The 26231-nt window shown below is 44.7% G+C and overlaps 1 protein-coding gene and 1 pseudogene across 6 annotated transcripts in view; one reads left to right on the forward strand and one right to left on the reverse strand.

The window, feature by feature from the left end:
• Positions 1-1615: 1615 nt before the first annotated feature.
• Positions 1616-26231, reverse strand: part of ACSL1 (acyl-CoA synthetase long chain family member 1) — a 72856-nt gene continuing 48240 nt past the window's right edge. For 4 of the 6 annotated variants that reach the window (XM_025933083.2, XM_086703199.1, XM_086703198.1 and 1 more), the window contains exons 8-21: positions 22563-22595; positions 22334-22385; positions 20962-21035; positions 18354-18431; positions 16421-16555; positions 13165-13299; positions 12153-12248; positions 11125-11197; positions 9279-9367; positions 7635-7751; positions 5910-6053; positions 3811-3912; positions 3633-3704; positions 1616-3268 (exon numbers count right to left, since the gene is read on the reverse strand). In XM_025933083.2, coding sequence (XP_025788868.1) covers positions 3128-3268; positions 3633-3704; positions 3811-3912; positions 5910-6053; positions 7635-7751; positions 9279-9367; positions 11125-11197; positions 12153-12248; positions 13165-13299; positions 16421-16555; positions 18354-18431; positions 20962-21035; positions 22334-22385; positions 22563-22595 — 1341 coding nt within the window. In that variant the 3' untranslated portion in view covers positions 1616-3127. Of the gene's footprint in view, positions 3269-3632; positions 3705-3810; positions 3913-5909; positions 6054-7634; positions 7752-9278; positions 9368-11124; positions 11198-12152; positions 12249-13164; positions 13300-16420; positions 16556-18353; positions 18432-18501; positions 18580-20961; positions 21036-22333; positions 22386-22562; positions 22596-26231 lie in introns of all 6 variants that reach the window. The other 2 variants (XM_086703200.1, XM_025933082.2) reach the window with 2 other exon arrangements.
• Positions 14042-15323, forward strand: LOC147581479 (heterogeneous nuclear ribonucleoprotein A1-like; annotated as a pseudogene).

Raw genomic sequence — 26231 nt, forward strand, 5'->3', positions numbered from 1 at the left:
TCAACAAACGAACGGATAAAGAAAACGTGGTCTGTGCACACAATGGGGTATTCCTCAGCCTTAGAAAGGAAGGAAATCCTGACACATGGTACGACCTTGAGGATATCGCGAACAGTGGAAAAACCAGTCCCAAAGGACAGCTACACCGTAGGATTTACCTAGGGTCAAATTCATGGCGACAGCCAGTAGATTGGTGGTCAGAGGCTGGGGAGAGGAGGGGATGGAAGCTAGTGTTTAATGAGTAGAGTTTCGCTTTTGCAGGATGAAAGAGTTCTGTGGACAGATGGCGCTGATGGCTGCACAACAATGTGAACGCACCTGATGTCTCTGAACCGTAGGCTTGAAAATGACAACGACGAGGGGCGCCTGGGTGGCTCCGTTGGTTAAGCGTCTGACTTCGGCTCAGGTCAGGATCTCACGGTTCATGGGATCAAGCCCATGTTGGGCTATGTGATGACAGTGTGGAGCCTGCTTAGGACTCTCAAAATAAATAAATAAAACATTAAAAAAAAAATTAACTGGGGGCGCCTGGGTGGTTCCAGTCAGTTAAGCATCCGACTTTGGCTCAGGTCACGATCTCACGGTTTGTGAGTTTGAGCCCCGCATCGGGCTCTGTGCTGACAGCTCAGAGCCTGGAGCCTCTTCAGATTCTGTGTCTCCCTCTCTCTCTGCCCCTCCCCCTCTTGCACTCTGTCTCTCTCAGAAATAAACATTACACAAATATTTTTAACGATTAAGATGATACATTTATGTACAGGATACAATTTTTTTAAAAAAGGATAAACCCAACGTGTACATCAGCTTCATTATAAGAGAAGTTTTGTTCAAAATTCCAAGTATTTGTTCATATTTACATGGGAATCCCCTATTTAAATGGGATTTATTTAATGAACTCCTACTGGTGTGCAAGCCATGTTGGGCACGAAGGGAGGGAAAAGGAGGTCATGTCCTAGTGTGAAGAAACTCACGTTTCCTCAACTCAGGGGAAGAAGAGAAAGATGAGGGAAGACAAGAAAAGGAATTTAATAACTCAAACAAAAGGCAGAACGTGTTTGGAGGCTTTCAAGAGATACGCGCAGAGGGCTTGAGCTTTAGAGGGAGAAACCAAACATCTCCACGCCAAACATGAGATTTAAGGGAGGGAGCGAGGGCAGGAGGCGGACTGCAACGTCACAGACTCCATAAGGAGCCGGGGGCGGACTACAGAGCACCTGAAGAGGAAATCTTTACAACGAGAGCACAGCGTGGAACCAGAGGAAAAGGGAAGAGAAAACAGCAGCTGCTGTAAGCGAGACATCTAAAACAGCGCTTCATAAGAGAATTACTAAAACACACAGAATCAAACCCAACGACAGCCAGTGTCTCCTGAAACCCGGCTGCCCAGCAAAGAATTTGCATTTCCAAGAATATCTGTATTGCTCACACCATGGTTTTCTTCACCACCCAACAGGGCTGTCGCCAGAGAGCCCAGCCAGGGGCCCCGGTTGGCCCCTGTAAGCGTCGGCGAAGACACGGGAGGGCGGGGCTTAGGCCGAGGGCCCTTCCGGCTCCCTTGTGCACATGCAAGGCTATCCCGAATATCACCCCTGACACGAAAAGAGAGGCTTTCACCCACTTGAAATGCAGAAATATTTATTTTGGTTTCCTTCATTGTTTTTGGAAATTCTGTTTTGGTTTATAAAACATAGAAATAGCCAACACTTAAAGCAAACATTCAAAACCCCAAGGTGACAAATTATTGACTTTGTGTGCAATTAAGAATACACGTACGAAGTTAGGCTACCAAATAGTGTTACTACAATGACAATTCTTTAGTGCAAACCCTGTTGTGCTTGTATAATACATGGACGCTCACAAATCCAAAACCAACTGCTTTCGGGATCGAAATGACAACTTGATTCAGTCACACGTGGCAAAGACTTGCAGTAAAGTGAAATGCAGCTAATTTCCCAAATTAACTTAGGAAAAAAAAAAAATCCCTTGAGAAGTTAATCCCCGGAAATGAATTTTCCAGATGTCTACATCCTAGAATTTTGGCTTGGCAAATACATTTCATAAAAATCAGGTAGCATTGTAAGAGTGTTTATTACTGTCCATTTCAATAAGTACCCAAGTAGATCTATTCCCTTAATATTTTGAAAGACATGCCTTGCCTGAGAGTTTACTGGGGGCGGGGGGGAGCCCATTAATCACAACGTAATCTTCTGATATGAAAACCACATTAAAACTCCATCGGCCATCACAAATAGTGACTGGTTCGGTGAAGATAAAGTGAGCAGTTACACAGGCGTCACAGTTGAGCATGGTTGACCCAGGTGATTTTATTTCCTTCTTGAAATGCTTCTCTTCACTGCAGAGTCTAAGGCAGATTTTTTAATAACCCCTGGGAAGGGATGGAGGGAGGGAAGCGGGCGTAGAGGAGAGGGTCTGAGCGCATTCTGCCCCATGGATGCCAGAATCCATTCATTCGCTCAGGTGAGCAGCCATTCATCGGAGACTCCGTAATCTGTGCTCTTTTCAGGTGAGTCTGTTCTGTCCTTCTCCGGGAAACTTCTGCTCCTACGGGACAACAGGGACAGCGGGGAAGCGTGCGCGCTCCATACCCCGGGATCAGAGGGGTCGTCAGAGTGCGTGTGAGGCGGTGAAGGGAAGGAGGCAGGGATTAAAAAAGAATCTCTGGTCCACTTGTGATGCTCTCCAGCTGGGACAGTTCTTGTTTTTAAGGGACAGGTTCCCTCCAGGGCACTGTACTCGAGAGCAGCAGACAAATGCAGAATTTGCAGCAAAATCCTAATCCCTTGGTTAGAAAAACAGGGAGACAGAAGTTTTCACCCGCCTTTTTTTTTTTTTTTTTAAACTGAGTAAGTCATAAATAACTTAGCACATTTATAGTTCCCCCTTTACAATTTTAAGGCTCATTTTGGAAATTGTGTATCACCATAAGCATGGTCTGCAACACGAGGGGACTGTAAGGCAGTGTTCCACGTCCTCTAATATTCCTATGACAAGAACCCCGAATGCACAAGTCAAACATGGACGCTCCCTTTCCTACGCGTGCTCTAGTCAAAATTACCAACGTGAAGGCCATCAGTAGGAGACGTTGGAGGTGTGTGGTTTCTTTCTCATGTTAAACTTTGATGGTGGAATAAAGTTCATCTATCTGTGACCTGAAATAGTTCCGAAGCTCTGGCCGTTTAGCCTTCATTGTTGGGGTCAGGAGGCCATTGTCGACAGAAAATAATTCGGGGTGGAGAGTAATGCCTTTGACCTGCAAATAAATGAGGTGATTGAAGCAAAAACGAGGGCAGACACAACTTGAATCTAAAAAGCCCGTAGACCTGAAGGGATGGAGGCCCTGTGGCCGGTCCAGTCCCTCCGACTCAGGCCAGCCGGCTCTGTCCACACGGCGTAGGGGCTATGCCCACGACAGAATCCGGGCCTGGATCCCGACCTCCAGGAAAGGAGAATGCCTACTCCTTGGTTACAGAGACCCCCTCCCGCTGCCAAGCCACTCCATCATTCATTCCCCGTGGCTTTCTTTAGGTCACCTCGTGCTCCACACCTACTCACACGAAATCCTCAAGTCGGAAACCTGTTTTGCAGGGGTTCGTGCGCCGTGATGAAAGTCTTACCTGTTCAAATGGTTTCAGGCCAGAGTCCTTCCCGAGCCTCACCATATCTTCTAGGACGGCTCTTCTGACATCCTAGTAAGGCAAGAAAACAACACGCTTGCTGTGCTGGAGGTCCCTGGAGGCAGGCCCGGTGCCAGGCGAAGGTCCGGGAGGTGGACCACACGCTTCGGAGCCTTACCTTGTTCCTGCAAAGTTCCTCAAAGGAGCCTGCAAATCCTCTCTTTTGGGCCCAGGGACATAACGTCTCAACATCCGGTACCACGATTGCGATGAGAAATGCCTTTAACACAGACGAGTGAGTTAGGACACGGCTTGATGCAGATATTCTGAGATAGTGCTTCTTTGTCATCTTGTACCACGGACCCCGGGAGGATCTGACAGAGGTCACGGACGCTCTCTTCAGAATATATTCCAGCCCCAGGGGTCGATGGAGCCCAGGTTAAGAACTCCCAGCTGTAGGGGCGCCTGGGTGGCGCAGTCGGTTAAGCGTCCGACTTCAGCCAGGTCACGATCTCGCGGTCCGTGAGTTCGAGCCCCGCGTCAGGCTCTGGGCTGATGGCTCGGAGCCTGGAGCCTGTTTCCGATTCTGTGTCTCCCTCTCTCTCTGCCCCTCCCCCGTTCATGCTCTGTGTCTCTCTGTCCCAAAAATAAATAAAAAAAAAAAAAAAAAAACGTTGAAAAAAAAATTAAAAAAAAAAAAAAAAAAAAAAAAAAGAACTCCCAGCTGTAAACTACACCCAGCATCAGGAATTTTGCGATTAAATGTTTTAAAAGGGCCACTGGGCATCAAAATCTGACAAAACCCTAATTTGTATTTACTTTTGCATATTATATATATACAGATTTTTTTTTTAATTTTTTTTTTTAATGTTTATTTATTTTTGAGACAGAGAGACAGAGCATGAACGGGGGAGGCTCAGAGAGAGGGAGACACAGAATCTGAAACAGGCTCCAGGCTCTGAGCTGTGAGCACAGAGCCTGACGCGGGGCTCGAACTCACGGACCGCGAGATCATGACCTGAGCCGAAGTCGGCCACTTAACCGACTGAGCCACCCAGGCGCCCCTATATACAGATTTTAATAAAACTGCATCAAATAAGCAAGTGGGGCAATAGATATCATCAAATAACTGCTCTAAAAAAGAGAGAAAATTTATACAGATTCATTTTCTTTAAATCTTTCCGATTCCATCTCCCTCTCTCTGCCCCTCCCCCCCCATTCGCACTCTGTCTCTCTCTCTCTCTGTCAAAAATAAACAAAACGTTAAAAAAAAGGGGGCCGGGGCGCCTGGGTGGCACAGTCAGTTAAGCAGCCAACTGCAGCTCAGGTCACGATCTTGCGTTTCATGGGTTTGAGCCCCGCGTTTGGCTCTGGGCGGACAGCTCGGAGCCTGGAGCCTGCTTCCGATTCTGTGTCTCCCTCTCTCTGTCTCTCCCCCACTTGTGCTCTCTCTCTCTCAAACATAAAACATTAAAAAAAATTTTTTTTTAAATCTCTAACGCCTTTTTCTTTTTTACAATTTAGTAACAATAAAACTAAAAGTCAAAGGCATGGTAAGGTACCAGGTCAAAAAAAACCCAGTACACACTCAAAAGAAAAATAGGTGTATTCCTTACAAGATAAGAAAATATTCTTTTGAAAGTATTTAAAAGTCTCAAGATTTGAAAAAAAGATGAACTTTCAGGAAACCAGACCCCTTTCTCTTCCTTGCCATCATCCGCCCCACAGTTTGCAAAGAGACGTGCCCCTACAGCGTTGACCTTGGTTTTCAACTTTATGCATATATACCGGTTCAGAACCACCACTGCTCAAAAACAGTTCAGGAGGCACAGCATAGCTACGTTGCGTTTAACATGTTTGAAAATCCTAAACTTTCTCATAATCAACGTATCAATATTTCCTTTTCATAATTAAATTAGAAGCGTATTGTACCCACTCCCTCATCTTTTTTTTTTTTTTAATATGAAATTTATTGTCAAATTGGTTTCCATACAACACCCAGTGCTCCTCCCAACAGGTGCCCTCCTCACTCCCTAACATCTTTATCCAACTCCCCTTGGTACACCAGGCCACTCGAGCCGGGTAAAATAAAAATCTGCAATTTAAAGAGCAAAACTCTTCTGGATAAGAAATGCCAGGCAGCAAAACCCAGTGGTACTCTGGCACATGAAAGTCAATTCAATACCCATCGCCAACTCCCCGTGGCACCGAAAAGCTCCGGAGCACGAGGCCTGGCCGTGCCCCCGTGACATGGCTCCCAGGGCAGAGGGCCCGTACCTGCAAGCTCTCTCCGTACACAAACACCTGAGCGACAGGTTCGCTTCGCACGTAGATGTTCTCAATCTTCTCCGGTGCTATGTACTCTCCTTGCGCCAGTTTAAATATGTGCTTTTTCCTGTCGATAATCTTCAAGGTACCATTCTGTTTATTAGAGGGGAGGGAGGGGCTGGCAGTGGGTCCGTGGCTGGTGCCCCCTGCCCCTGCCCGCCCCGTGTCAGTCACACACAGCTCAGGGCACTTTGCACAGGGCATCATTTAATCCTGGTAACATGGCACAGAGGCGAGCTATCAGCCCGTCTGAGAGGCAAACTCAGGCTTGGAGAGACTAAGTGACTTGCCCAAGGCCAGTGAGTCAAGTAGAAAGAGAGAGAGAGAGAGAGAGAGAGAGAGAGAGAGAGAAGGGACCCCAGAGCTCATGCTTTCACTTCGTCCCTAGTAGCTTGCTACCTATCTGGCTCCCCAAGAATGAGTCCTGCTCCTTGAGAGTACAGACAGGGACATATCCTCCCAGAGCACTCTGTCTGCACAGAGTGAGGGCTCAGTGGATGTTTGCTATAGAGAGGCCTAACGTCTGCTTCCTTTGTCATTGTTTCGGGGCGGGCGGGGGAGGGGACTGCTCCTGGCCCCAGGGGCAGCGTCGGTCAGCAGCCCACACAATAACCGTGGGGAGGCTACAATCTCTGCGCTAGACTGGCCAGATGTCAGGAGTGCCCGCCTCTGGTAACCCAAACCTCACCCCATTCAACCCATCCCCATCCCAGGGTCATTCTTATGCTTCCAAAAGTCAGCTGTTGGGAAGTTTCTGTGGTTCTCTCATTCCATGTTGGTTCTGCGCCATTTTCACAAGGAGTAGACTGAGGTCCAGGGAGATTATGAAATGTGTTCATTAGCGCCAGAGCCAGAATTAGAACTGACACGTAATCCCTCTTGAACTTGGAAAGAGGGACTTAATTTATTTCTGAATAACTGGGGTATGCTGAAGTCTGAATTAATTGGCTCGGCGGGATGAGGGGTGGATTTTCCACTTCACTAAAAATTTCGGGGAGTATTGTGCACCTTAAATCTATAAGAATCGACCAATACACAATAATGAAAATTATATTAGCCATTTCAGTGCTTGTCATTAAACATAGTAACCACTTAGAAAAAGCAGTGGTTGGTACCACAGCAAGCAAAATTGGCCAAACCTATGGATGTGGCTTCGTGTACATGACTCTCCCTCTCATGGTGGACTCTGGAATTTCTCTACATAAATTTAAGACTAAATCCAAAGGAGCTGGCCTAATCCGTGGAACACTCATCCTATTTGTAATGAGATGGCAGACCTAACAAACGCATATATTCACAAATTCTTGCCCACCACACCTTCCTGGAGGTCTACCACAGTGCTCCCCACACCTTGTTAAACCAAGGCCTTAACATTGAGGTCCAGCCCGGATATATAAAAGGCCGTACGGAGTCTCTCTGGATTTCAAATGGGAAGCAGCCACCAGAATTGATGTCAAGCATCAAAAACAAACCTATTTGTTATGGTTAAGATGAAAATCCTACCCGGGCACGCTCAGAGTGTAAGTGTATTCCCTTCAGGAAATGGAAGAGCCTACACCACACCCCCTTGGCAGGAAAAGAGAAAAATGAGGCCGCCCCCTGCAACCCATGGGACATTTTCTTCCCTATGGCAGAAAACAACAGTCTCTGGGGACAGGGAAGGGGAGAGCTTACTGGTAACCACTTTCCAATGTCCCCTGTGTGTAACCAGCCATCTTTATCCAGAACTTCCGCCGTTTTTGCTGGGTCCTTCAAGTAGCCTTTGAATACATTTGGCCCTTTCACACACACCTGAAGAGGAAAAGCATGGAGGGGGGTGAGGAGAAAGTAGAGGAAGGGGGTGAAAAGGTACAAACTTCTAGTCAGAAGAGAAGTACCAGGGACAGAATGTGCGGTGTGGTGACTACAGTTGGCACTATTATGTGATATATTTACATGTTAAGATGTTATGTGATATATTTACATGTTAAGATATTATGTGATATATTTACATGTTAAGGGATGAGGGGCGCCTGGGTGGCTCAGTTGGTCAAGCATCTGACTCAGGATTTTGACTCAGGTCATGATCTCATGGTTCATGAGTTTGAGCCCCATGTCAGGCTCCATGCTGGACTTTTTCTCTCTCTCTCTCCCTGCCCCTCCCCTGCTCCCTCTCTCTCGAAAAAGAAGTAAACTTTAAAAAAAAGTTAAAAAATGAGATCCTAAGAGTTCTCATCACAAGGAAAGAATTTTCTTTTTTTCTTATATCTATGTGAGATGATGGATATTCATGAAACTTATTGTGGGTAATTCACTTCACAATATATGTATGTCAGATCATCATGCTGGTTAGCTATTGGTTTTAATGTTTATTCATTTTGGAGAGAAAGAGACAGAGTGTGGGCGAGGAAGGGGCAGAGAGAGGGAGATACAGAATCTGAAGCAGGCTCTAGGGTCTGAGCTATCAGCAGAGAGCCCAACACGGGGCTCGAACACACAAACCCTCACAAACCGTAAGATCATGACTTGAGCTGAAGTCAGACACTTAACTGACTGAGGCACCCAGGGGCTCGAACCCATGAACGCTCACAAACCGTGAGATAATGACCCGGGCTGAAGTCAGATGCTTAATCGATTGAGCCACCCAGATGCCCCAATCACTGTGCTGTTTAAACATACAGCACATACAGTGTTGTAGGTCGATTACATCTTGATGGAAGTGTGGGGGGGAAAGATAATCTGTTAACAGCATTTACTGGGGGCTGTCCAGAGAAAGCTGGGGTGCGTGTGTGTGTGCACGTGTCTCCACCTTTAGCCAGAAGCCATGAATTCTATAACCCAGGAGTTACCAAAGCCACTCTGGGATCTTGGGGGTACCTCCAATGCTCCTGTTTCCTTGTCTTAATGACCTCAGCTGCAGTCAGGTTGTAGGGCTAATGCTTGCCTGAGGTTCCTGCTCACAGCTGCTGGAAAGCCCCAAGGGGGATGAAATCACTTTGAAGTCATTAGGCTTTCCTTCCGCTAGCCAGTAGCTCACTAACAGGTATCCAGGGCAATTAGCCCACCAGAGCTGTGCTCTAGACCCTGAAGCACTGGAGCCTTTGCACGCTCTGAAGCCCAAGTCCCTCTGGTGTCTGATAGAAGAGATGTTAGTGGTACCCCTCCCGCATTAGGAACCTTCAGAAAGAAGCCTGTTGGATCCCGGAGCACCAATGACATCAAGCTCAATGCCTTTACACGACAGTGCCGAGGTCACGGCAGTGCAGGGGTCACGGCCGGCAGTCAGAGGAATGGCGATGAGGGTGAACGAAGAGGGGCGGGGGAGGGGGGTTCACTTACCTCGCCCTCGCCCTTGGCTGCCAGGTAGTTCATTTCTTCTACATCAACAAGTTTTATAAAATTACAAGGCATTGGGGCACCAACGTGGCCTGCATGTTCAATAAAAGAATGATCATTCCCAGGAGGACTACTAATACCCTGAAGCCGAATTACTTTTATAGCAAACAAGCCTGCTCCTGCTCATAATAACAACAGCTGGTGTAAACTTCTGTTTTCTCCCATTATATCCTGTCCCTCCCCCCCCTCTCCCCCCCCCCCCCCCCCCCCGCAGGAAGTGAACATAGAGTGTTTATTCTTCAAAGAGAGACAACTATTCAAAAGTCTTTTAGGGACCTCTCCCAAGTTTGGTGCTCCAAATTATTTTTCAGAGTAGAAATAATTTGGCTGCTGGTTTTAAGGGTTTTCTACATACACCCGGAAGCAAGCTTTCTAAAAGTTCCACTAGGCTCCCACGATCCGATGGCCTCTGCTTATCACCTGCCGCCTCTCTCTCAACAGACTTAACATCCCTGCTTTCTGTAAGAAAACAACACAGGGGTGCCTGATGGGCTCAGTTGGTTAAACATCTGACTTCAGCCCAGGTCATAATCTCAAGGTTTGTGAGTTCAAGCCCTGCATCAGGCTCTGTGCTCTCAGTACAGAGTCTGCTTTGGATCCCCTGTCTCCCTCTTTCTCTCCCACTCACGCTGTCTCTCTCAAAAACAAATAAACATTTACTAAAAAAAAAAAAAGAAAGAAAGAATATGCGCAGCTTTGCCAAACCTGGTTTATTCTCTCCCACACCCCCTGGCTCTGACCAAGACCATCTTTACTTCCTTACATATGGGAGAACTTGTTTTAGATTTAAGTTTATTAAGATAGGATGGTGCTTATTTTCACAGCTAACTCAACTCTCCTGCCCAACGTGGTTCAAACTGGGGTTGTCTTTTCCCAAACAAACAAAAAAATAATAGAAATGAGATAGGTTTTAAGAGCATCACAAAGAATTCCTCCTATGTTTTAATAATTTTTGCATAAGTTTAACCATGAAAAAGGGTCACAGACAGTTGGTGGGAGTCCCAGCAGAATTGTGCTACTAGGGTCCAAGACACTAGAATCCATGTTACCAGATTGCGCTCGTATTTCTAACACGCCAAATAAATCAGCGGGGTCTGCAGAGTGGAGAACTCTGTACTACCTGTGTGCTACAGAGGAGAGCACAGAAACTTTGCAGTCAGACCCGGGCTGGAATCCTGGCTGCAAAGCCTACTGCTGTGCAAATTCTTATACATTATTTACACGCTTTTTAATCAACAATCACTTCCTCTCCGGGGTCACAGGGCCTGCTTCACAGGGATGCGATGAAGTGCACGTGATGTACATCTCAAGCACCTAACACACATCCTCATCCATGACAGCTGCTCCATCGATGACTTCCGTATTTGCCTCTACTTGCGCCTTTTTGGAGAAAGGACTTGTTTCTTTTGCTCTGTGGTCTCGACACCTAGCACAGCACCCAGTGTAAATTCAATTCAAATTTACTAGCAAATAATTAGACCCCAATCAATTCCTTGTAGGCTCTGTTGGGCCCAACATTCTGAACCCAGTAAAAAGGGCATCATGTCTCAGCTGTCAGCCTCAGAATCTAGGTACATTGCCCCCTGTGTTACAGCTGGGTCCTCAAAGCACATCCTGCTCTGCCACAGCGGCTGTTCTCCACCAGGCGCCCTGATTTATGAGGCTGCCCCAAGGCCTAATCACTTGAGACACAGAACTTAAGTTGGTTAATGAACCAATGATGAACCCAATTCCAGTAATTCTGGTTGGAATAACAGGCTTCCAATAAGCAGTGGCCCGCTATGCGTACCTGCTGTCCAGTCTCCAGGCATGGTCAGGCAGCACCCGGCAGTGCATTCAGTCTGTCCGTAGCCTTCGTAAAACTGGACCAGCAAGAGATGAAACGTTATTAAAGGGAACAGTCACACCCATGCTGCAAGTGCACAAATCATTAAGTTCTTGTAACTCCTGAGCAACGGCTGACCATGACCACAGTGAAACCTCTTTTTAAATGTTGTACAAGTAAAACCTTGGATGGCAAGTAACTTGTTCCGCGAGTGTTCCACAAGACGAGCAAACATTTCTAATGAACTTTAACTTGATAAACGAGCGATGTCTTGCAATAGGAGCAGTATGTGAGGCCGAACGTCACATGATCACAGCTGAGCCAATGGTTCTGGAGATTTGCTTTGACATAGGAGTGCTTTGGATTACAAGCATGTTTCCGGAACGAATTATGCCTGTAAACCAAGGTTTTACGGATGTGGTAAATTTGTAGGCTACCGCTACGGCTTTGTTATGGCACCCAAACATCTTCACCCCCAACACAAAACACCAGCCTCTGTCCATGGTCATCTTCTTCTACTTAACCTCCTGCAGACAGGCCAGGGGGACACCGACATGGCCCGACAGGTCACACTGCACACCACCCACTCGGGAATGTCCTGGCTCTGTGAGCTCTCGGCTCTGCCCCACGCATATCTTATATGTCACCCAGTCTCTCCTGCCTCCCCCAACCCCTTTAAGGCAGGTTTTTCTCCATGGTTTGCAAGCGGGGCTTATCGCTTGTGACCCATTTCTATACCTCAGGCCTGATTAAAGGCGAGTCTTCTGGACTGTGCTTGACCCTAGAGAAAATCACACAGTCCGTGGTGGCCACAGACGCATCTTCTCGCGCCTCGTGTTAAAGATATACACGCTCCTTTCTCCGAGCAACCTACGCATAACACGATCTTCCCAGCCAAAATAAGCCACCGAACTATAAGGATGACTTTTGGAAAGGAGATTCCTGGGCTTGGAAAAGGCGGAGACAATCGGCTGCAGTGACACCCATCTCACCTGACAGCCGAGCGCTGCTCTCAGAAACGTCAGCACGGTGGCGGACACGGGCGCGGCTCCTGTGACCATCAGCCTGACCTTTCCTCCCAGGCTCGACTTACAAGGCAAGGAGAGAGGAGACAGTGAGGGTCAAATGGCTGCACGTTGGTGGCCTTCTCCAAGACACCTTTTGGGAACCCAGTACCCCCAATCCACCACTCCTTCTCCGCAGCCACACAGAGCTCACCCATGCACACACAATTCACAGGCATTCAAAGGAGGAATGCCTGGCTGGAGCTGAAGCAACACCCTTCACTCTCAATGGGTATGAAGAATAACCCAACACCACTACTTGTGGGTATTGTTTTGTTTTGTTTTTTTACTTGCAATTAAAAAATATTATTTTTTTAATGTTTATTTATTTTTGAGAGAGACAGAGACAGACCTTGAGCAGGGGGGTGGGGGGAGGGGGAGACAGAGGGAGACACAGAGTCCTTAGCAGGCTCCAGGCTCTGAGCTGTCAGCACAGAGCCCAACACGGGGCTCGAACTCACGGACCGTGAGATCATGACATGAGCCGAAGTCGGATGCCCAACTGACCAAGCCACCCAGGTGCCCTACTTGCATGTATTTTTAAGGAATTAGCACAAGAGTGTGGTGGACTGGGGGCAAACACCACATTTTTTGGCATTTGGACAAAATATCGTCATTCCACATTCTTTATCACTTGTGCCTAAAAAATGACATTGAAAGTAACATACCTGTTTCAGAAAGCAAAGCAAAATAAACAATTAGAAAAGCTCTAATACCCTGATTCCTTTCCTTCCCTGCCATCTTACCACGTTGCTCAGGTTTATACTGGATACTGAGGTTTACTTAGTGGCTTGGCCCTTAACTTTTAGAAATGTGCCAGACTTAATAAAAACATGCCATTCTCTCTTACCTTCATACTTTGCTTTAAAAAAAGAGCCCTCATAGAAACTCTGAAGCCAAAGTTAGTTTACATGACAAACAACAGTTTTGAGTCTGTCACCTGTATCTTGTGGAAGATCAGTTTGTCCCACAGGCTGTTGTTTCTAATGATGCCACTGCGAAGCTCTGATTCTTTTCTCTTGGAGGCAAAGTCCAGGAGCCATCGCTTCAGGGTGGTGTTTGCCTGCCCAAAAATCTGATGGGTCAAGAAAAGAGAAGGTTTCAAAACGACGAGGATGGCTAGAATCAGAAAGTCAGACAGCAACAGGTGTCGGCAAAGGTGTGGAGAAACTGGAACCTCCCCACCTACGTTGCTGGGGGTGGGGTGGGAAATGTCATACAGCTCGGTCACTTTGGAAAGTAGACTGGCAGTTCCTCAAATAGTTAAACACAGAGTTACCATGTGACCCGGCAATTCCGCTCCAATGTAAGTACCCAAGAGAAAAGAAGGCACGTGTCCATGCAGAAACTTGTACATGAATGTTCATAGCATCATTATGTATGATAGCCAAAGAGGGACGACAACCCAAATGCCCACCCATGCATGAAAAGATAAATAAAATGTGTTATATCTGTTCAATTTAAGAAACACAACAGATGAACATAGAAGAAGGGAAGGAAGGAAAAATAAGATGAACACAGAGAGGGAGGCAAACCATAAGATACTCAAATACAGAGAACAGCCTGGGGGTTGCTGGCAGGGTGTTGGGTGGGGGCGGATGGGCTAGATGGGTGATGGGCAGTAAGGAGGGCACTTGTTGGGATGAGCATTGGGTGTTATATGTAAGTGATGAATCACTGGGTTCTGCTCTTGAAACCAATATGACACTGAATGTTAATGAACTTTAATTTAAATAAATAAATTTAAAAAATAAAATGCCAAACCATTATAATAGGACTGATCTTGTTATGTCAAAAAAAATGTGTTATAGCTTTCTGCCCGTGGACGCCGCCGAGTAAGCATCGTGAAAGTCTCCCCTCCCACCGCCGTCATGTCTAAGTCAGAGTCTCCCAAAGAGCCTGAACAGCTGCGGAAGCTTTCCATTGGAGGTTTGAGCTTTGAAACAACCGATGAGAGTCTGAGGAGCCATTGTGAGCAATGGGGAACACTTACGGACTGTGTGGTAATGAGAGATCCAAACACCAAGCGCTCCAGAGGCTTTGTGGTTTGTCACCTATGCCACTGTGGAAGAGGTGGATGCAGCCATGAATGCAAGGCCACACAAGGTGGATGGAAGAGTTGTGGAACCAAAGAGGGCTGTCTCGAGAGAAGATTCTCAAAGACCTGGTGCCCACTTAACTGTGAAAAAGATTTTTGTCGGTGGCATTAAAGAAGACACTGAAGAACATCATCTAAGAGATTCTTTTGAACAGTATGGGAAAATTGAAGTGGTTGAAATCATGACTGACCGAGGCAGTGGCAAAAAGAGAGGCTTTGCTTTTGTGACCTTTGATGACCATGACTCTGTAGACAAGACTGTCATTCAAAAATGCCGTACTGTGAACGGCCACAACTGTGAAGTAAGGAAAGCTTTATCTAAGCAAGAGATGGCTAGTGCTTCTTCCAGCCAAAGAGGTCGAAGTGGTCCTGGGAACTTCGGTGGTGGTCGTGGAGGTGGTTTTGGTGGGAATGACAACTTTGGCCGTGGAGGAAACTTCAGTGGGCGAGGTGGCTTTGGCGGCAGTCGAGGTGGTGGTGGATATGGTGGCAGTGGGGATGGCTATAACGGATTTGGTAACCATGGAAGCAACTTTGGAGGTGGTGGAAGCTATAATGATTTTGGCAATTACAACAATCAATCTTCAAATTTTGGACCCATGAAAGGAGGAAATTTTGGAGGCAGAAGCTCTGGCCCCTATGGTGGTGGAGGCCAATACTTTGCCAGACCACGAAACCAAGGTGGCTATGGCGGTCCCAGCAGCAGCAGTAGCTATGGCAGTGGCAGAAGGTTTTAATTACTGCCAGGAAACAAAGCTTAGCAGGAGAGGAAAGCCAGAGAAGTGACAGGGAAGCTACAGGTTACAACAGATTTGTGAACTCAGCCAAGCACAGTGGTGGCAGGGCCTAGCTGCTACAAAGAAGACATGTTTTAGACAATACTCATGTGTATGGGCAAACAACTCGAGGACTGTATTTGTGACTAATCGTATAACAGGTTATTTTAGTTTCTGTTCTGTGGAAAGTGTAAAGCATTCCAACAAAGGGTTTTAATGTAGATTTTTTTTTTCGCACCCATGCTGTTGATTGCGAAATGTAATAGTCTGATCATGACGCTGAATAAACGTGTCTTTTAAAAAAAAAATGCGTTATAACCATACAGTGGAATATTACTTGACCATTTAAAGGGATGAAGTACGGACCCATGTTACAACATGGATGAACCTTGAAAATACGCTAAGTGAAAGAAGCCAGACACAGAAGAACAGGTATGTCATGATTGCATTCATATGAAAGTCCAGAACAGGGAAATCTATACATGCAAAAAGTAGATTCATTTTGCCTGGGGATAGAAGGCGGTAGGGGATAGCTATAGGTCAGGTACAGCGTTTCCTTTCAAGGTAGTAAAAATGGGTTCTGGTGATGGGTGCAGAGCTCTGTGAATGTCCTAAAAACCTTTGAATTTTACACTTAAATGGGTGAATTATACAGACGGTAAATTATATCTCAATCAAGCTATTTTAAAAAGTTTCTTTAAAGAACCATTAAAAAACCCAAGAAGGTTCTCATAGATAACAGAAGCCCTGCTTTCCAATAAAGAGCATGAAAACTGCCCGGTCCAAATTCATCTTGAAGAATGCTCATGCCACAAGCTGGTCTGGCCCAGGATGTGTGGTCCGTGCCACAGTGACGCCCTACGGAGAGGCTGGCATTCTCTCCATCCCTGGCTTGGCTCAGTCGTTTCTTTCTATGTGGCTAAGTAAGTCATGTTATGTGTGCGTGGACATTACAATTTATAGAGTCGTTTCATAGTTATTGTTCTCATGTGATGCGATTAGCAATTTTATGAGCTACACAGCATGGGGCGGAGGGAACAGTCCATCATGCAGATGAGAGAACGGAGGCTCAAAAGAGTTTACTGTACAAATAAGATGACCTCCCACTTACACCTGTGTTGGGCCTTTCAGTTAACAAAGTCTGTTGGTCTGTTTTTTTCTCAGAGTCCTTACCAACAGCTCTGTGAGGTAGATGATTTCTGGTTTTACCGATGGGTAAACTGCGCTTTCCTGAGACCATGGGAACAGAAGGTACCCGGCTGAGCCCGATTCAAACCCAAGTCTCAGACTCGAGGTCCCCCTCTCTGCTGCTCAGAACTTACTCGGTCAAACATCCGGTTCAGCAGTCTGGGGACCACAGGAAAGATAGTGGGTTGAAGTGCCTTGAGGTCGTCCATAAGCAGCCTGATATCTCCTTGGAAAAATCCGATTTTAGCTCCATGACACAGCATTACACACTAGGGCAGGAAATGAAAATAACATCAGCATCGCAACAGGCGCTACACAACATACACACAGATACCCAGGGCTCCAGCTTGAGCATTTTGGACCAGTTTCCAGAAAGCCTGAAGTTTCTACACGTGGGTATCTTTTCAAAAAGTGTTCTTACATTCCCCACTCATTGCACAACATGGAAATGCGGTATTTCTCTTGATCATCCTGAAGATAAAGGAGCTGGTTAAGAACCAGGCGGTGGTGTTTTTAGGGACGATGATGGAGCTTCCGCTGTTTTAGGTTTATGATAAATGGGTGGTGAATGTCATGTGATCCAAGTATTTTACTCTTCTAGAAACTTTAGGCCTAATTTATTCTCAAAACAAAAACCTAGCTACGTTGCAAACTTGGCTACTTGCCAAGCTTATTAAAGTCCCATTTTGAAAATCTGAATCTAACTAAAAATTTCTGAAAAGCCACTGGATAAGTCGCCATTGAGATCCCGGGCCATCTAACACCAGAGTGGCCTGCTGTAGGATCCATTGTGTGGATGTGTTCCTGTCTGATGCAAATGGCACTGGCAAGCCATAAGTGCTTGACAAACAGTCAGCCTATTTTAAATTTTAAAAAGAAAGAGAGATTCAAAAGATGATGTCATGGAAGTACAAATGGTCTCGGGCCCGAAAGCAGAAACCACTGGAAAGGGACACCACAGTTCACAGTTGAAATTTTCAAGCGCAGGGGGCTTTTGTTCAGGTGTGCCCCGACCTCCCAGGCATCCTTCCAAAACTGCCATTAGTTATACATGGTCCATTATCAGCTCGCTTGAGATCACTCTGGAAACTCACAAGATCTCCTGAGGTGTGCAGTAGCAGAGGTAACAGATGGAAGACGGGATCTCGTGACCCTTGATCCTTTAGGGCTAAGAGTGCCCTTGAGGGCAGCAGCCAATCAGAGGGCCGCTAGCTCTGGATTAGTCACCTCTTTGTCACAGACACCTCGCACAGTGCCCGGCACACAGCTGCTGCTCAGTAAATATTTGTTAAATGAATGGATGGCAGCCATTGTTTTTTTTCCTAGAAGTATACGATCCAAAATTGTCCAAGAAGGAAAGGAGATGGTTCTCGGTTAGTTTTAAACTAGTCACACAGTTGTGTACAGGGAGCCCGGGCAAAGGTCAGCTGTACATCACCCTGCTTTCCCAAGGGCACTGAGAATACTGGTGAAAAAAAGTGTGTCTTAAGCCGACTTGTGCGCTATTAACAAGCACCATCAAAAATAGAGACTTCTTACAGAGGCAGAAGCCTCTCAAGGCTTTGTAGGATGGTGTTCATAAAAATTCTACTTTTAAAGTTAAACTTCTGGAATCATGCCCACGTGCATATCCTTTGAAAGTCTGAGCTTCTAATTTTAAAATGAATGATTAATAAAGTTCAGATATCGGGGTGCCAGGGTAGCTCAGTCAGTTAAGCGTCCAACTTTGGCTCAAGTCATGATCCCACGGTTCATGAGTTCGAGTCCTGCGTCAGGCTCTGTGCTGACAGCTGGAGCCTGGAGACTGCTTCAGATTCTGTGTCTCCCTGTCTCTCCCTCCCCTGCTTGTTCTCTCTCTCTCTCTCTCTCTCAAAAATCAATAAACTTAAAAAAAAATAAAGTTCAAGTATCCGGACCCCCACCCCCAAATTTATACTCCTTAAAATAATATACTACTTAAAATAAAAGTAAAATTTATACTCCTTAAAATAAATTAATCATTCATTTCTAAAACGGGGCTGAGCAAAGAATTAACTGTGGGGATGACAGTCTACACATAAGACTTACCAGCAGAAGCTGCTCATACATGTGTGCGAGTGGCAAAAACGAAATGTGTGTGTCACTGGCATTCAAGGCAAGTACCTTCTGTAAAACATGACAACTTAGCACAACAAAAACAAGCAAGCAAGCAAGAAAAGTAAAACAAAGGGCCTACCTCTACAACTCTTTCAAACATATGGGCGAGAGGCAAGAAAGAGATCAAAGTATCATCTGGGGAAGGATCAACTGTATTCTGCAAACAGACACCAGCAAGCAGAAAAGCATTAAGATTCCCAGCAATTCCCCATTTGTACTTCAGAGCACATAATACCTCAAAACCAAGGAGAAACAGCTTTTGCTTACATTCTGAAATTGTTTCTCTCCAAAGGATTAAATGAAAATCAACACTTTAATTATACAGTTAGAGTAGAGCTCACTCCTGATGAAGTAAACCCACTCATGACGACGTTAACCAAAATAAGGCAGATTTTGTCCAGATTGGGATATTAAGGAATCATGTGCTTTAATTATTTAGTGTTTCCAAGATACAGTACCCCACAGCCCAGTAAGCTCAATTTCACCTTAAGAAGTAAAAGGTCCACTCCAACACAAGGTAACATATTATGTTGTGGAAACAGAAGATCTATTACAACATAAGATAGTGTACTGTGTTGAAAAGGGAAAGGACGAGAGAAGAGAAATTGAATTTCCAAGCTCTTTTATAGTATAAATGCATGTTGAATATTTTAGTTTGATCAACGTCTTCACCTGAATGGCCTACTTCACCCCATGAAAAATAATCTTGATTTGTTTGGTGCAAGCTCTGATCTGGCACCATCTGCAATAAAATGCTGATTGTGATACAGGTTGCAGCTGGATTGAGCAAGGCATCTGGTTTCCGTTTCAAGGCTAAGAATGTTCATGTTATTTACGTACAAAATTCTGGCCAAAGCAGGGGCTGCCTTACAGCAGCTGTTGCCACACCAATTAAGAAACGGAGGCCTTGTCGGGTGTCTATGCAACCATTTCTGGGCTGTGCCCATCCCCTCCTTGAAGCTGGCCTGTCCCTCACGATAATGTGGTGACAGATGAAAGCACCAGCAAACTCAGCAGCTCCAGAAGTGGGTGATGGAGGCTGAACATGCCATAATCTTAGCTTAATTTTATTCAAGCGTGATCTGCATCCCAAATAGTACATCTTGGTAGGAAACTGCTACATAATGAGGAGTCAGACTCGGTAATTTCTATACTTTTCAATTTTCTGATTTGGTACCCGCCCCGCCCCCCCCAAATGTATGTTACTAAGATTAGAAGTTTTACAAAGTTGTGAGTGCCCCCGATAGTATAATTAATTTTAAACAAAGTTTGTAGCCATTCGCCTCCATGAGCCACTAACCTTATTTTAAGTTTTCTTCGAAGGCTAAGTAGGAAATTAAAATTCCAGGTGGATGAGGCACTAAATATTGAATTCTGTTTATAAAGTTGTATGTCGAAAAAGGAACTGGGGACTAAGAAAGTGTGAGTGTAGGTAAGAGACAGACCTTCTCCAGCCACCAAAGATGCACATTCCCCAAAACCATTCAGCACAGGCTCCCAGCACAAAAATTAGGACCTACGCAACCCTCCCAGAGACCGCAAAAGCAAATTATGTAAAATGTGCCAAGGGCATGAGGGAAAGGCATGATATTGCTTGATAAGTACTTTTCTTTAAAAGGCAAGTTTGAAATATACCCTTGGTGCTACAGACTGAATTGTGTTCCCCTCCCCAAATTTATGTTAAAGCCCTAACCCCCAGTGTGACTGTATTTGGAGATAGAGCCCCTGGGGAGGTAATTCAGGTTAAATGAGACCATAAACTGGGGGGCTCATCTAATAGGGCTGGTGCCCTTGGAAGCAGAGGAAGAAACACCAGAAACCTCTCTCTCACAAAGAAACCTCTCTTGTGCACAAAGAGGAAAGGCCATGTGAGGACACAGCAAGGAGGCCAGAAGAGAGCCCTCACCAGAAACCAAATTTACTGACACCTTGATCATGGATTTCCAGCCTCTAGAACTGTGAGAAAATAAATGTCTGTCATTTAAGTCACTCAGCCTGTGCTATTTTGCTATGGCGGCCCCGCAGACTAGGACACTTGGAGGGCAAACTTTAATAGGAAACCAACTGAAGGTCAAGGTTTTAATCTTCTCATAAAATAGAAGTCAGATCAACTGTAATAAATAACAGTAATTCAAAAACCTTCCGCACCATTTAACGTTTCATTGTCTGCTTAAAGAAATTATTTTCCCCACCCCAGGATGGGAGCACTAGAGAGTCATTTCTTCTTGGTCCTCTCCTGGAAACATTTATATAGGGCAGTACCCACATGAAGTGTTACTACATAAAAGTTATAATAACTTGTCCGTCAATTCAGCTTAATGGTCACAAGCAGGAGTTGGAGATTAGGTCCACAATGAAAACTATCTGAGAGAAGGTGATCTTAGACCATATTAGAGCTCAGACCTCATCCCCACGTCAAACAGTGCTCCAAACACAGCAGGGACCAAACATGGCGGTTCTGCCATAAAACACTTTCATTCTTGAGGCCTAGTGCCAACCACTGAGCGTGAAGAAAGATGGCAATATCCCAAACACTTACCTCTGTTATTTTCACAAAAGCTGAACAATCACTCACTATATTTTGATGAGTGATCAGGGCTCCTTTGGGGTAGCCTGAGGAACACACATGAGCAGAAACCAAGTTAAAGAAACGCCATCCCCAAATGACAGGAATTAAGGAAGCCCAGAACCCTGTATAATTGGGGCCTCAAATGCCTCTAGTGTTCGGTGCAACTGTGAAAGCCAGATGCTGAATGACATTAAATGTCTAAACAATCTGCAATCCTTTACATGAAAAGATTGTCTTAAACAACCTTTATTAACATGGGTGAGTGTTAGAGGGCGTGTGTAGTGGGAAGAGGAGAAAACAGGAATTTTATTTCTGGAAATAAAATGTTGGTTTATCCCAAGAAACGGGCGGATCCACTGTCACCTTCAATAAATGTCTGAGGAAATACACGGCACACTCAGATTCTGGGAATGTCTGACAGGGCCACAAGGACACTGCGCTCGCAACACTTCTGTCTCCTCTGCTTTTAGTCCATCTGTAGTTCAACTACGTCACCTGTCGGTCACCCAAGAAAGGGGGCAGGGAATACACACCTCCAGATACCACTTAGAAGCAACTGCATTTCATTGGGTAAATTCCTAGCAGTGCTACTGCTGGGTCATAGGGTAGGTCTATTTTTAATTTTTTGAAGAACCTCCACACTGTTTTCCAGAGCGGCTGCACCAGTTTGCATTCCCACCAACAGTGCAAGAGGGTTCCCGTTTCTCCACATCCTCACCAGCATCTACAGTCTCCTGATTTGTTCATTTTAGCCACTCAGGAGTGCTGATGCATAGGGGCACTTGTACCCCAATGTTTATAGCAGCACTTTCAACAATAGCCAAATTATGGAAAGAGCCTAAATGTCCATCAACTGATGAATGGATAAAGAAATTGTGGTTTATAAACACAATAGAATACTACTTGGCAACGAGAAAGAATGAAATTTGGCCTTTTGTAGCAACGTGGATGGAACTGGAGGGTATTAAGTGAAAATAAGTCATATTTAAGTGAAATCATCATTAAGTGAAATAAGTCATACAGAGAAATCATCATTAAGTGAAATAAGTCATGCAGAGAAAGATACCATATGTTTTCACTCTTATGTGGATCCTGAGAAACTTAACAGAGGTCCATGGGGGAGGGGAAGGAAAAAAAAAAGGTTAGAGAGGGAGGGAGCCAAAACATAAGAGACTCCTAAAAACTGAGAACTGAGGGTTGATGGGGGTGGGAGGGAGGCGAGGGTGGGTGATGGGCATTGAGGAGGGCACCTTTTGGGATGAGCACTGGGTGTTGTATGGAAACCAATTTGACAATAAATTTCATATTAAAAAAAAAGAGGCAACTGCATTTCAAACCTTACCTGTAGTTCCACTGGTGAAGCAAATCACTGCAAGATCTTCAGGTGCTGGCGGCTAGAGCACAATAAAAACAAACACACAAACAAACAAACAAACAAACAAACAAACCCAAAGGTGGTGTAAGTCAGAACAGAAAGAAAACTATAAGCCATACATTGATCCCCAAGGTTTCTACCAGTCTTGGAGACTAGTTATCAGCAGGGCTTTGCAGGGCTGACATCATGTACTCACCTTAGGTCTCTGTCTGTTGGCTCTTCCCAGGTCCTTAAGGAGAAGAGAAAAAAAAAAATCTTAAATGGAAACATTTTCAAAATGTAAAGAATAAGGCGACATTGATAAAGTCACTTCAACTTGACTCTACTGTGGGATTCACTCAGAGCTGCCTCAAAGACAGTGTCCGTTTCAAATGAAAGAAACTGACCACTTTAATTAACCTGAAGTGACATATTGATGCATTGCTCTAACAAGCCATTTTCCAGGGGCATCTTAGTGGCTTAGTTGCTCAAGCATCTGACTTCCACTCAGGTCATGATCTCACGGTTCTTGAGTTCGAGCCCCGCGTCGGGCTCTGTGCTGACAGTTCAGAGCCTGGAGCCTGCTTCGGATTCTGTGTCTCCCTCTCTCTCTGCCCCTCCCCCACCATGCACGTTCTCTCTCTCACTCTCTCAAAAATAAACAAACATTAATAAATTTTTTTAAAAAGGAGCCATTTTCCAGTTGTCTTCTCTCATATAAAACCAAATAAATGGTGTCAGGACTAGCCCTTGAAACAGGATTTATCCAAAAGACAGCAATCAGAGGTTTTTTATGATGGATTTCTTGTCCGCACTCCCACACCCTTTTATGGCTGGCTCTTGACCAAAAGCAAACCATAGTCATAACCAAAGAACTGCAGATGCTCTGCACCCTCCTGAAACCAGAGCACAGCACCGACATGTGGTAACCCAGCTCTGGATGACTGGATCACCGGCAGTCCCTGCAGGATGAAATGCTACAGGCTCAAATATCTATACTCCCCACATGGAGTGGATAAAAGATTTGGGAACCTCAGATTATAAAACAGTCCTTGACATGGGGCTCCTGGGTGGCTCAGTTGGTTGAGCCTCTGACTCTTGGTTTTGGCTCAGGTCACAATCTCACAGTTCGTGGGTTCAAGCCCTGTGTTGGGCTCTGCGCTAACAGTGCAGAGCCTGCTTGGGATTCTCTCTCCCTCTCTCTCTGCCCCTCTCCCATTCATTCATTCTCTCTCTCTCTCTCTCTCTCTCTCTCTCTCAAAATAAATAAACAAACTTAAAAAAAGATAAAAGTGTCCATGACAGAAGACAGAAGAGCACTGCTGGATGGACATGAAGAGCTGCAGGTTCATTTCCGAGGATGCATCTCCCAGCAGCTGGTTCCCAGTCACTACCTGGGGTCCATTGTGATGTTGTTCAGTTCACTGCATGGAGGTATCTTGGTGGCCACTTCAATTAGCTATTAATTTCTTTAATGAACTATTTATATTCCTTTCCTATTAAAACAGAATAGCTTGAATGAGCATATGGAGTGAGCATGCTAGAATTACATGGAAATTCGATCAGTGTGCTTAGGGCTCAGTGAGTTTCTGCCCAGCATACACTTTTAAACCATTTTTTAAAAAAAGTTTATTTATTTCGGACTTTAAGCTGTACTACAAAGCTGTAATCATCAAGACAGTATGGTACTGGCACAAGAACAGACACTCAGATCAATGGGACAGAATAGAGAACCCAGAAATGGGCCCACAAACATATGGCCAACTAATCTTTGACGAAGCAGGAAAGAATGTCCAATGGAATAAAGACAGTCTCTTCAGCAAGTGGTGCTGGGAAAACTGGACAGTAACATGCAGAAAAATGAACCTGGACCACTTTCTTACTCCATATACGAAAATAAAGTCAAAATGGATGAAAGACCTAAATGTAAGACAGGAAGTCATCAAAATACTAGAGGAGAAAGCAGGCAAAAACCTCTTTGGCCCTGGCCACAGCAGGTTCTTATTCAACATGTCTCTGGACAAGGGAAGGGAAACAAAAGCAAAAATGAACTATTGGGACCTTGTTAAAATAAAAACCTTCTGCATAGCGAAGGAAACAATCAGCAAAACTAAAAGGTAACTGTCAGAATGGGAGAAGGTATTTGCAAACGACATATCCGATAAAGGGTTAGTATCCAAAATCTATAGAGAACTTATCAAACTCACCACCCAAAAAACAAATAATCCAGTGAAGAAATGGGCAAAAAACATGAATAGACACTTCTCCAAAGAAGACATCCACATGGCCAACCGACCCATGAAAAAATGCTTAACATCACTCATCATCAGGAAAATACAAATCAAGACCACAATGAGATACCCCCTCACACCTGTCAGAAGGGCTAACATTAACAATTCAGGCAACAAGAGATGTTGGTGAGGATGAGGACAAAGAGGACCTCTTTTGCACTGCTGGTGGGAATGCAAATTGGTGCAGCCACTCTGGAAAACAGTATGGAGGTTCCTCAAAAAATTAAAAATAGAACTACCCTATGACCCAGCAATTGCACTACTAGGTATTTATCCAAGGGATACGGGTATGCTGTTTTGAAGGGGCACATGCACCCCAATGTTTATAGCAGTACTATCAATAATAGCTAAAGTTATGGAAAGAGCCCAAATGTCCATCGATGGATGAATGGATAAAGAAGATGTGGTGTGTGTGTATATATTTATATATATATGTATATATAAATATATACACACACACATGCATGCTCACACACACAATGGAGTATTACTCAGCAATCAAAAAGAGTGAAATCTTGCCCTTTGCAACTACGTGGATGGAACTAGAGGGTATTATGCTAAGTGAAATTAGTTAAGTCAGAGAAAGACAAATATCTTATGACTTCACTCATATGAGGACTTTAAGACACAAAATAGATGAACATAAGGGAAGGGAAGCAAAAATAATATAAAAACAGGGAGGGGGACACAAACATAAGAGACTTAAGGACACAAACATAAGGAGACTTAAATAGCTGAGTAATAAGGAGAGGGTTACTGGAGGGGTTGTGGGAGGAGGTATGGGCTAAATGGGTAAGGGGCATTAAGGAATCTACTCCTGAAATAATGGTTGTACTATATGCTAACTAACTTGGATGTAAATTAAAAAAATAAATAAAAATTAAAAAACAATAAAACAATAAAAAAATTTTTTAAAAAGTTTACTTATTTTGAGAGAGAGAAAGAGAGATAGCACACAAGCAGGGGAGGGGCAGAGAGGGAGGGAAAGAGAGTGAGAATCCCAAACAGGTTCTACACTGTCAGTGCAGAGCCCAATGAAGGGCTTGATCCAATTAACAGTGAGATCATGACCTGAGCTGAAATCAAGAGCCAGATGCCTAACTGACTGAGCCACCCAGGCACCCCAAACCATTTTTAATCTTAACTACATTTTAAATTATGTATATAATAGACTGCTGATTAAAAACAGGAACAGTGAAGTCCAAATAGAAGTCAACTAAGAACTAAAGCAAAAATAATTCCTTTTTTTTAAAGTAATCTTTATCAGACCCAAATCTCCACTCATCTGTTCAAAATTCTTACATAACTTCTTGAGATCTCTAATTCTTCAAAAATTGATATTAAGTAAAATACAGCCACAGCTACATGCAGTTTGGCTTTTATTTTATTGGGAACACACATGATCAAAATTAGTGCCCTATATGCCAAGAAGGTTCACAGCCTCAAACCTGTATAATGACATCATGTAGAAAAGAGTACAGCAACCATAAAAATAAATGAGTTGCCATCTTCAGGCTCCAAATGCCCAAACAAAACAAAACAAAAACCTTGCCCAGGAGGAAAACTGAATTCTAGTTAATGAATAACATGCTGAA

The sequence above is a fragment of the Puma concolor genome, chromosome B1 (genome assembly GCF_028749965.1).
Source record: "Puma concolor isolate L17-30 chromosome B1, mPumCon1.1.hap2, whole genome shotgun sequence".
In the NCBI taxonomy this organism is placed as follows: Eukaryota; Metazoa; Chordata; class Mammalia; order Carnivora; family Felidae; genus Puma; species Puma concolor.